We start from the raw sequence: 12,561 nt of genomic DNA on the forward strand, positions 1-12,561 counted from the left end.
TCAAAACATCGTCAACTTGCAGGAACATTAATGAAAGAACATAAAAATTCACAAACAAAGCTAATCGACCCTCCTTGCAGATTTATAATACCAAAGTCATGGCTTTTGTTTTATATGGCTCTAAACTATTGGATTTTGAAAACTTAACTCCATTAGTTGTAGCAGAAAACAAATTCTTAAGAAGCATCACAATCCTTCCACAACACACCCCATTAAAGCCATTACAATATGATCTAGGCTGTAAACCCCTGGATGAGGTAGCAAGATTCCACCCAATAGCATACTGGCGTGGATTGAGGACCACCCCTGAAATAATACCCTACTCTTTAGCACTTAAGGATGTTCTGGAGGCTGACACCACAAAAAAGATTAACTGGCTGCAAAAATAAAACATATGCTGATAGCAATGGACCTGAGGTGTTTGTGGTAGGACCCCTTGTGCCAACGGTTCTCCTCAAAAAGGGAAATGAAACAGTTATACTGGTCTGTGGCTTTGAGCAATACCATAAGAACACCTGAGAGCTCCACGTTAACAGGGAGATTTCTAGAGATTAAAAACATCCCCCTTTACGAACCCTATTGGGATTTTTAAAGAATGTGCCCCGGTGAAAACATGGTCTCCTAAGCGTTCCCAACCAACACCCTCTTGGTACTCCGAAGAACTAAGGAAACAAAAACTTGCATGCAGGTGCCTGGAACGCAATTGGAGAATTGGAGATTTGTAGCATCTCACCTCTATCAGACCAGGCTCTCCCTACAACTCAGGCCAGTTTTTGTAATTAAACAAGCCCTATTACTTATCAGCATTTCACTCACTTCCTTATTTAATGCCATGTTTGAGTCTGGGCACTTTCCAAAAATATGGAAGATAGAATCAATCCTACCATTGATAAAAAAACTAAATTTCGACCCTAAGGATCCTAATAGTTAACGGCCAACCTCTCGTCTTCCACTGCCGAACAAAATGGTAGAAAAGACCATGAATACGCGGGGTTCGGGTAAAGCCTGGAAGCTACTGAAGCCTTTCCTGACTAAAAAGAATTCAAAGTGTAGATTTGAACGAAGCCCGTTCTAAACCCTTTTCCCTACCTTGTGGAGTACCACAGGGCTCCTCCCATAGTCTCACCCTTTTTAATGTTTATGTGTCTCCTCTGGCAGATCTGATTAGATCCTTCGGATTTCAGCTCACATTATGTGCGGATGATACACAAATTGTGGAGTCCTAGAGGCCGGGGCAGGAGTCAGAGAATAGGAAGAGGTTCCATGACTGTTTAAAATCAATTAAGACATGGATGACCCAGAACTCCCTGAAGTTAAATGAGGGAAAGACTGAGGCCCTCATTTCCCGACCGATTTCTGGACCCCAGATTAGTGTCTGGAAGAAGTAGGCTTACTCCCTAAATCAGCTAGGAAAGCAAAACATCTGGGGGTCATAGTCGACAACAAACTCACCTTCGGGGACCAGATAAATGCGGTTGCATCCGCTAGATTCCACCTCCTTAGAAAAATTAATAAAATAATGCCATTTCTGCCGGAGGACTGTCAACGTGTAGTCATAACATTTCTCATTCTATCGAGGGTGGAGTACTGCAGCAGCCTCTTACTGAATATTCAAAAGCGACATTTAAACCAGCTTCAACTTCTGCAAAATATGGCAGCTAGACTGCTTACAGGCACACCAAAATTTTTATCTGTTACCAAGGAAATCAAAAGGCTGCACTGGCTTCCAGGTAGACAACGGATGCAATCAAAATCTCCTTGTGCACCATCTTTAGAGCCCTTCAAGAAACGGGGCTGGAATATTCAAAACATCGATTTAAAAGATCCCTCCGCTCACTAGGAGCTAAGAGTGTGCAAGTACCCTCCTTCAAAAAATTCAACTGGGGAGGAATAAGTTTCGACAATGTAAGGGCATGGAACGAACTCCCTTTCCATATTAGGGATGCCACTGATCTAATGGCGTTTAGGAAAGGATTGAAAACCTGGCTCTTCAGTGCATAGGTTCCCATGTGTTTCTCTGTTCAGAGGGAAGCAGCTAGCGCCAGGACACCTTCAGGTAACCGTTGCACTTAAGAAATACAATTAACATAAGATAACATTCTTTTTTTGTGCCCAGCTTATTAGGCCCCTCAGAATAAATGCCGAAGGTCAATATGTAAAAATATGGGCACTAGGAGCGGCAGCACTGCATTAAGAATATTGAACACAAACATTTCAGAGCAGTGAGCAACGTCAGTTGCTAAATTCCTGGGTTGGATGTGGGCAATATGTACTAAGATGCAAACCTTGTCTTGGGCCACACAATGTAGCACTTAATGAAACACACATGATGTTACTCAACAATCTGGGAATGCAAAGATTGAACAGTATGGACCTACTGCTATTACCGATTTTTCGAGCATACCTGATAGAAGATGTGTTTAATATTATGTAGCACTTTACTGTGAATCTGCATTAAAATGAGGCTCCCTGGTATACTCCCCATGGCCTGAATAGTCTAAAGTAATATAAGGATCTTTATTGGATTTGCCTTTTTTTGTACAATGTATAATTCGACCCAGAATGCATTGACAATAGAATCATCAATAATGGTATATATGTACCTGCTTTTAGTCAAAGACGAGAATGAAATTGATATTAAGTAAATGATTTTATTATGTTTTTATGGCGATGTACTTTTATGGTCTTGAAGTTCGAAATAAAGTTATTCATAATAAATGAGGCTAGTTTCCGAAGAAAACCACACAACATTTATTCGGCACATAACTAGGTAGAATGTCAGCACCAGAACCGTTATGTAGGGCAAGGTAGGACAAATGTAGGTACAAGGTTGTGCAGTTCCCTAGGCCTATATTGCTGTACATTGGGGCTCACAGCCACACTGATCTTCTACCACACTCCACCTCTATACCTACCCTCCGCACTAGCAGTCTACTTCTCCTTCAATTCCTGTGCCTCAGGAAGAGTCCAAGAGTTTGCCCCTCTACCATAGGCTAGGTAACAATTTCATCCCTAGGATAATAACCCCATAATCCCTTAATATTTGTGTTGACCAGAAGATAGTGACTTGAGTCTATGTTAGAGACTTTTAATATAATTGGTGGTTTTCCACGCTATGCACTCCATGGTTTAAGCCATAACCACTCCAGGGTAAACTCCATTAAGTCATAAATAATGTAATGGCTTTTGGGAGGCCGCAAACCCCAGGGGATTGTTTCTCTGATGGCTCTGGGTTCTCAAATTAGGCTAATATTACTCCTGTTTGGGATCGGAAGTTGCATTTTCCAACAGTATTGTTCTTCCACTGTTCTAGGGTGGGCCTCATAGGCTCTTGTAACTTGGTGTAGAAAGACATTTCACTTTATAGAGAAGTAACATCTCTTTTACTAGTTGATCAACAGCGGGTCAATGACAGGTGTGTATTAAAAAGGATCCCCAAATAAGAATATCTTTTAACTTACTTAATCACATTTACCAGCACCACAAAAGTTTAGGACATTGTTAACTTAGGGCCACATACCTTAATGTACGATTTTTTATCATTTACTTTTAAGACAAGGAATGCCATAAAAACTATAAAGGGATCCAGAGGCTGACTAGTACACTTAAATATGTCTAGTTGAACCAGTGTTCTTTTGCAGGTGACCATGGACACAGATTACATGGAGGAGACAGGGTTCACTGGCAACTGCTAGAAGCTCTCCTGGGTGACTCCAGTCATGAGCAATGGAGGAACAGGGACCCTGGGTTGCAAAAACAATCAAGATAAGCCACAGTCTTTACAGGGGAAATGCTCAACTTGAAATAACTCATTTAGGGTCACAGATTAGTTTTGGTTGCCCTTTGTAGCACAATGAGGCAAAGATGGTTATTTGCTCCTACTGAAGCAGAGGGGCTTGGAATCATGGGAAGCTGAATGAAAGGGTGTTTGTTAAATGACTTGCAAAGCAAAAATCGCTTGTTTGGGTACAAAGATTCATGAACATTATTTGCAAATCTTGCAAGGCTATATCCATACTGCTAACATGGTTCTGTGCACTGTTTAATTTGTAAAACAATGAGAGCCGATAAACTGAAGGCCTCTTCAGAAGCCTGCTGCCAGTCCTATTAAATGTCAAATATCATGGCTGTGTAGTCTCATAATCCAACTCATGTCTCTTTAACCGACCACCAGACACTCCCTGCCCCTCTATCTCAGTCTTGCAGGTATCTGCTTTCTCCCTCTGTGACATTTTTCTGTCCTTCTCTTTATCCTTCTTAACCTTTTGTTTGTTTGTCCTTCTCTTGCTCTCAGAAAATGTCTGGTGCAGAAAAATAAGTGCTGGGCCCCTAAAAGGTTTGTCAGTTGGCCTCACCTGTAACCACTGGCTCAAAGTATGCACTGGATGTGCCTTGTTTTTCTCTGGGAAAGTTCTGAACTTGGTGAGCAACAGAGCTTCAGAAACATTCAAACGAATATAAAAATGATACAGTGTTTTTCCAGGAGCTATGGTTTCAGTACTGTAATGCATGTAGATCTGCTTTAACTGCTACCTGGTAGACCTGCATGAGGCTCATATTTTCTTTGTGACATTACTGGTTCACTGTATGATTACTTTTTAACTCCTAGCAATGTGTTTAGTATTTTGATTGTGTTTTGTGTTACCTGTTTATGTAACAAATGTATCTCAGATATGGGCATTCCATTGAAGGTGTTGTAAAAACCCAATCTTTGCTGGACATACAGTACTGTTGCTTTGTTAATTGTTGCATTCTACCTATACTGACCCCAGGAACCTTCTAAGGTTAAGCCTTTGACTGCATTTACTCAAACAGTCGAGGATATTTAATTAAGCCCCACTTTCTGTTTCCAACTTGTTCTGAGAACTGGTGACCAAGAGCCCTAGTTTCCCCTTCCAGAGAGCTCAGTGGCCCCTGTAAATGAACGCTCAAGAGAAACTGGCCCAACCTATACAATGATGTTGTTCTCATTATCTATGTGGTGTCTTGAATCTCAATCCCAATATTTTATGTCACAGGTGTATAGGATAGACTACAGACAAATAAATGCTGCTCCACAACTCTCTAGAGCCATATTTTCAAAGGCTACTTGTGGTTGGAAATTATCAGAAATAATGTTAGATGAAACTAAGGACTGGCCATAGTGGTTTTCAGTTTTAAATATTACTATTGTCAGTGAATAAATGTTTGTACTTACTGGCTTTTTTTTATTTGACATCAGGGGACACACCATTGAAAGAAGGTCCCGCATTAAAAAGAACATTCTAACTGAGGAAATATCAAGCCCGCCATATGTCCGACATCTACGCGAGACACAGTAATTGATTTTATCTCTGGACAAGCTTCCCTCATCTAATTGAGTTCTTTTAACTTTAGATTGGTTTATTAAGTCCAGCAAGTCACTTATATACAGTAAAAGGAATTTTAACCTACTATTCTGATTAAACTACAAACACCGTAATTTGGTTGGATTGGTACATAATAAGTAAGGTGTCTACCTTTCTGGGATATTTTAATTTTACCGAACTCTGGCAATCCTGCTTTGAAGTGCAGGAAATATCAAGCCCGCCATATGTCTGCCATCTACATGACACATGTCCGCCATCCATGCGAGACACAGTAATTGATTTTAATCTCTGGACAAGCTTCCTACATCTAATTGAGATCGGATTATTAAGTCCAGCAAGTCACGTATATACTGTAAAAGGAATTTTAACCTACTACCTTGATTGAACTACAAACACCATACCTTGGTTGGATTGGTACATGATAAGAAAGTGTCTACCTTTCTGGTATATTTTAATTTTACCGAACTCTGACAATCATGCTTTGGAGTGCAGGAATTGTGGCTTTTTCCTGACGAAGGCGTAACTCATGCCGAAACGCGCGTCGAAAAGTAAACAGTCTAGCCACAGAATTGTCTACCTCTTTTATAAAAACACAAATTTTTATGATTGTGATGATTTTCTTGCATATATGTATAGAATGATTTTGTGTATTTCACATATAATGATCGAATAATTAAATAAAAGATACATATTTTATATATTTTGAAATCTACCTGTTGTTGTTAACTGGAGTTACATTTACTAGAGACACATATTTAGCAAATGCCTCTGATTCTGATGATTGCCTAGGAAGTTACTTTTTACTGTGTACTTACTGGCTATCCTTTGGACCTGGGCGGAACAAAGCGATGATCGGTTGCAGGAAAGCCAGAATCATAACTATACATCCCAGTACAGGATGGGCACCAGCACCCTGTGAGAGATGAATGGATATATGAAGATCTTTTCTAAGAAAACATGTGACATAGGAAAACATTCTAAAATACCATGTGATACAAATATCAAGAAACAGAGCATTCTGCATAGCTGCTATTCATACACACTGCCCATCTATTTATGACCCATATGTTATGTATTGCAATATGATGAGGAATGTAGAATTTCCTGAAACTGATAAGGTTACCAAACTCCATCTTAATTTATAATGCTACGCACACTCTTCAATGGAAGTGTAAACACACATTGAGGTTAAGAGAATTTTAAGTTTCCTTTTGGGTTTTCAGTCTGCACAGATTTAGCTTTGATAGAATACATTGGGCCCTATTCACATAAGGAAGCCTAGCTGCCGAGATCTCCTTGAATATAATTTTTTTCGTACACACGGAAGGAAGTTCCAGGCAGTATGGTATGCAACAGTTTCAGGTGGAAATATCTGCCAAGCTGTGGAATTTAAAATTCATCACCCAGTAGGAACTCTTATCACAAAAATAAGGATTTTCCTAGACATTTATATCCCCTTGAATTGTGTTACTTTGCTAACTGCCATAGACCAACAGCAGCCTCCATGATGCAGCTTTCATCACCTAAGAGGAAAGGGAGGAGGAGATAGACTTTATAGTTATCTTTGTTGTTGAACACAACAAAGAAATACATGGTCTGTCTCAATACACCCTTTGTCTAGCGGAGAAGGCAGCAATGTGGAAGTAGCTGACAAACTCTAAAAATACATTGGGAGTGGAGGCAGATCTCAAAATCAATTGGCAGGATGAGAGAAGGAAGCTAAAGGATACATTTATCAAGATACAGGAGGAAAATACTATTCCTGTAGGAGAACCTGAACCCTGTCTCCATCTTCTCCCTCATTAAAAGTATCCTCTCCTTAATGCACTGACCTGCCTTATAGTCTGCCTGTTCTCGGAATTCCCAACATCACACCAGGTAAAAACCTAAATCTCTCTGTCTTTCCACTACATAGTAATTCTCACTACTGGCACATGCTCGTCACCCTTCACAGATGGACACACATCTCACACATGTCACTTACATTGAACTTCACTCCAACTTTAACACACTATAACTTTTTTTTTTACAGTCCCTTATCAAGTGTATTGATAGCACAGTTAGAGTACAAATCGCAGGAAGGCAACCAGGCTTACATGTCAGTACATCACTACTACCCACACAAGAATGCCACACTGATATCAATGTCACTGACACACTAGAGAATTGTATGTCTTTTTGGTTGTGTTGTACAGCAGTGATATTAACGTATCTTTATTATTATACATTTTAGACAAAACATACTTGGCACAACTTACAATGCAATTGATTACACCTGTAAAGTGCTCATCGGTATCATATCATATTTTACTTTGAAGGGCATATGTTTTCTTCCCATCCCCAACTGCCACTTCCCCCTCTTCTGCTTCAACCAGAATGACAAAATATAGACATGCCACAGATAAGTGAACTGTTGCAGTGGTTGGTGAGGGGCAAGGCAAAAAAGATATTCACCCATAACATGACAAAATAGTTTGAGGCCAGTTTGTTTATGATAGGATAATGCTGTTGTGAGTTTTGTGCAATGATTGGTGTAGCTGAGTGCTGACTTTTAAATCCCTCCTTGTACTAAGGTTTTAAAAAAATATATATATTTTTACCCGTTTGAAAATGCGCAGAACTTTATTTATTTACATAACACTTATTTCCCCCTCATATACCCACTGTTTCCTGTGAGATGTGCTAATTAATTGTGGCTTTATTGAGTTCAATGAGAGTTTGATAAACTACTAGTTGCTGACCATGTTTGGTGAGTGTATTTATTTCACAATTTGCTGGAGTAGATTTGAGCCTCCTTATTCACTAGTGCCAATAGAGTAGATCTGGCTGTAACTTTGGTTAAGAACAAGCACCTTACTCATTTGGGTGGTTCTTCCCATTTAATAGTAGATATTCCCCTTTTTTCAGCTATTCTTCTTTGGCCTCTTTATAAGTACTCCAAAACCAAAGACTTCTGCAGGCAGAGCTCTTGCTTTGCATTCAAGATAGAAGAACCCTGCACATAAGAGCTAGGACAGGCATAGTGGGAGGTCAGTGGCTAGAGATTAGTCATTAGAATTGTGAGTACATAACGTAGTAGTCGAAATATACTGCAGTATGAACTCAAAATTTATTTGATGAATAGACCTCATTATGTACAATATTAAGTGTATCACCGTTAACATAAACTATGTGAAACCAGTTGTCAAAACTTGGATTTTAAATATGGCTTGACTAACAATTATACCCAATTCAACTCAGAAGCAAAATACAAGAGCCACAATGTTAACTATGATGGAATGAATCAATTGTATCCCTCCACCAAGGTTTAAATACCTGTGTCATGTCCATCAATTTCAATAGAAACTGAGATAGAAATAGCAAGGTAATAGCTTCAGACTTTTCCAGATGCCCATCAAACAGCATTCATGTTATAATGGAGTGGCAGTACTTACCACCCCACATTAATTTATTATAGACCTGAGGAAGAAGGGTGTTTATGGCCTCACTTTTCATGTGCTAGTGATAACCCTAATCTCTAGGTCACTGGTTCATAGTCAACCCTGACGATTCCCTTTGGATGTGCTGTCCCTCCAAAGCGCCATAATAAGGGTGAGACAAATCAGTAAGGGGTATCTGAGCAAAATGGTGGGGGTGGAGGAAAGGGCTACATTCATCCCTTCCACTGAGGAACAAGCTCATTCTTAGAATTATCTCACTTCTACTGTGTAAACGCCACCTGACAAAAGGTGAGTCACAGATTCGTTTTGGAGTACTGTGCATGCATCAATTGTAAAGCTGAGAAAATCCCTATGACTCCCAATTTGACATGGGGGTTGCACTTCCAAGAAAGGTAATTCTTAGAATTACATGGGGCTATGAGAAATGCACAGGATGCCTCGTCATAGTGTACTTAATGAATATCAGTTAGGAGATCTTGAAGATACTCTGAGACTCAAGGTGATTGACAACAATGGTTTTCCAGGTAGTCATCTATGGGTACTGGGGGAACAGCACACATGATTTGCAATTTCCATGATTAGCATTGAAAGAAAATCAAAGAAGTTTGAATAGGAAAATTGAGAAATTACTAAATGTGCAGTGACCAAGAACTCAACAGATTTAACTGCATCAAGAAAGGAGAATAAGGAGTTTTCACCATGTTGCATTTAATAAATGCATACTAAAGTAGTTTGTTTGGGTGTTGCTGTGGAGGTGTTGAGGATTATTAGATATATTAGAGTTTGGTTAAACCGTGAGCAGTACCTTCAAAATAGTTTTGCACCATGAGCAGCAGGGGGTTTCTGGTAGCCCAATTTGGCCTTCTCCTTCATGGTTTATCATGACAACAGAATCCCTTGATGGCAATAGTATACATTAATAGACACACACACGTTACGTAGGAATATAACATAAGAATATGTCAAATTTTTTACATTCTACATTTTTGAGAATTTTATATTCTATACAATTTATTCTAAAATGTCCTAAAATTCTAATTCGAACACTATTACAGACAAATCACAGGTTGTTAGCTCTTGTTAGCAAACTTCCATGCTGTAAGACTCATTTTTAACTTCAACATTGTTTTAGTCAATTTTTGATAGACCAATCTGATAGTATGCAACCAGAAAATGGGGCAAAAGGGACAGATTGCAATTGTATCTAGTCATTTTCTTTTGTACTGGAACCAGCATTAAACTATTATTTTTTTTTTTAAAAACAATATTATCACAGTAGGATCGTCATAAACACATTCATGAACTGCTTTCATAAAATAAATATTAGGACTTACATAGCTCCATCCCATCACCTCTACGAAAATCACAATAAAAGATATTATTGTTAATGCTACGGTCAAAACCATCATGAGCCTATGAACCTACAAGATAAATATGGGAAATGTTAGTTAGTTCTGTTTCATCAGAAAAGCAATACTTTATTACTGCAACAAGTATTTTCATTGACTACAATTGACATGTCTCAAGTGCAAGCCTGTCACTAACATGGCCTTGTAATTCTTTTTCAGCTTATCACATGAAATGGACATTATTGTGGCCGGGCCATCTCTAAATGATAAACAAAAATAATAGGAAATGTGTACCTAAGTTGTGTAAAATGTTAATTGCCAATGTCACAACCACAATTAACACCAATGACCCACTATCACCACTAATAATAGCATCAGTACCATCACCACAATACCAATGCCAACTATATTAGTGCTGCAGACAACACCACCGCCAGCAATGAGGCCACCACCAATGCTACCACTATCACAATTATCATTATCACCACTATCAAGACAACCACCAGCAAGACCACCAACACCACTACTATACTACAGTCAATACATTGAATACCATCATGAAAACCACCTACAATACCACCTATGCCAATACCTCTTACAGCAGTACAACCAATAACAAAAGCAAACACCTCAAAAATCACCATTACCACAATCAAAACCACCAGCAATAAGGCCAATACCACCACCAATACCAATACAAGCACAATACCACAACCTCCACTTTTACCACTGTCACTAATAGCACCACAGCCAATACCACCACAAGCACCAATACCTTCAGCACAACCAATACCACTACCAACACCACCAAATCAACAATAACACACAGCCAATACCACCTACACCAATAATGATTCCAATACTTCCCCCATACCCAATATCACCAAACCACCACTACTAATACCACAATATCATCACCACAATGCCACTATCACTACCAATACCACCATTAACACCACTATTAACAACATAATAAAATATCACCACCACGTCACCACAACCAATTCACAACCACCTATATCACAATCACCACCAATACGATCAATACTATAATTGTGAGTAATACCACATCACTAATATCACACTACCAGTTTCACTACCAAGCACTTGCAGAGCCAATAGGTGTTTTCATACCTTACCATATGAAACTAAACACATAACTCTTCCTCTGTGCCAATTCTTGTTTGATTATATGAAGCAACATGAATTAATTGTAATTTATGTATATAATAGGAATCAAAATGACTATCTATTGAGAAAGTTCTTGCCATATCATGCTGTTAGTTTGTCCCTGTTGTTATTTAAGGTTTGTCCCGATTTCAACTTTTTGCAATTATATAGATTTGAATTTAAAGACTGTGCCCCCTCTTCAAGGTGATTTCCCATAAAAGTGTGTTTACACATTTAATTTTTGAGTACTAGAGCTTTTGAAAATGTACAGTGAAAAAGTAATTTGTTGGTAAGCCCAAGTCTATTTCAAACATTTTGATTTAGGAAATATAAGATTGATTTATCTTCCCTCGGCGAGGCTTGCATCAAATTAATTTTAGGAACTGCTATTGATTAGGTGATTTGGATCTGTTAAAGAACAGTCAAAGAACATTTTGCTTGAGGACTAAAATGCTTCAGTTTTCAGAAATAGTTTCATGCAAATCCAAAAGCCAACAGCAAGAATGTTTGATACATGTCTTAACTGCTTGTCACATCTAATTGATTGCCTCTACCCTAACTCATTACCCTTGCTATGGACTACTTTATAAATAAGAATAGAAATATACGTCAAGGTCTATGGTGTAGGTGTAATCACAGAATATGCCTCTCTTCTTTGATGACTGGCTTCAATTTATTTCTGCTCTTGGGTCATCAACTTCCATTTTCATTAATACGGTGTTACATTTTAAAGATGTATTGTCTCGATTTGTTGGTGTATAACTAAACAAAATGTGACTATGGAATATGCTTTCAGTTACTTATCGGATAACATAGTATTGTAAAAGAAAACTGATTTTACATTCATTTTTTGAAAACCCTACATATGTGTTAAATGCAATAAGTCTTGCTAGGCCACATCCCATCCAACTATTTTCCCGTGGGTTAACGAAGAATACAGAAGGATATTAGGATACAGTTATGGTAAAATGGATTTTGCAACTTTCTTTTCTAAGAAGATATTAATATTGTGTAGCATACTTGCACTGATTAAGCATTAGAGAGTGTCTAGAGTACAAGACACGCGGGATGGGATCAGAACAGAAGCAAACAGCTATTTACAAGGTAGTTGGGCTTAGTCAGTTATCCAATCTTAAATCAAGCAAAAGTAAATCCTAATTTAATAAATGTGTTCTTGAATGGATTGTAAATTGAAAAAATTAGTATACCATGAATGTAAGTGACATATTTCCATATATCTGATAATCAGGGCAG

At 38.5% G+C, this 12,561-nt stretch overlaps 1 protein-coding gene across 3 annotated transcripts in view; it reads right to left on the reverse strand.

The window, feature by feature from the left end:
• LOC147747554 (ferric reductase 1-like) overlaps window positions 1-12,561 on the reverse strand; it is a 335,069-nt gene that overhangs the window by 37,398 nt on the left and 285,110 nt on the right. For 2 of the 3 annotated variants that reach the window (XM_086954117.1, XM_086954120.1), the window contains exons 11-12: window positions 10,123-10,209; window positions 6,164-6,261 (exon numbers count right to left, since the gene is read on the reverse strand). In XM_086954117.1, the coding sequence (XP_086810243.1) occupies window positions 6,164-6,261; window positions 10,123-10,209 (185 nt within the window). The remainder of the gene's footprint in view (window positions 1-6,163; window positions 6,262-10,122; window positions 10,210-12,561) is intronic. The other variant, XM_086954121.1, reaches the window with a different exon arrangement.

The sequence above is a fragment of the Lissotriton vulgaris genome, chromosome 1_1 (assembly GCF_964263255.1).
Source record: "Lissotriton vulgaris chromosome 1_1, aLisVul1.2, whole genome shotgun sequence".
Classification (NCBI taxonomy): Eukaryota; Metazoa; Chordata; class Amphibia; order Caudata; family Salamandridae; genus Lissotriton; species Lissotriton vulgaris.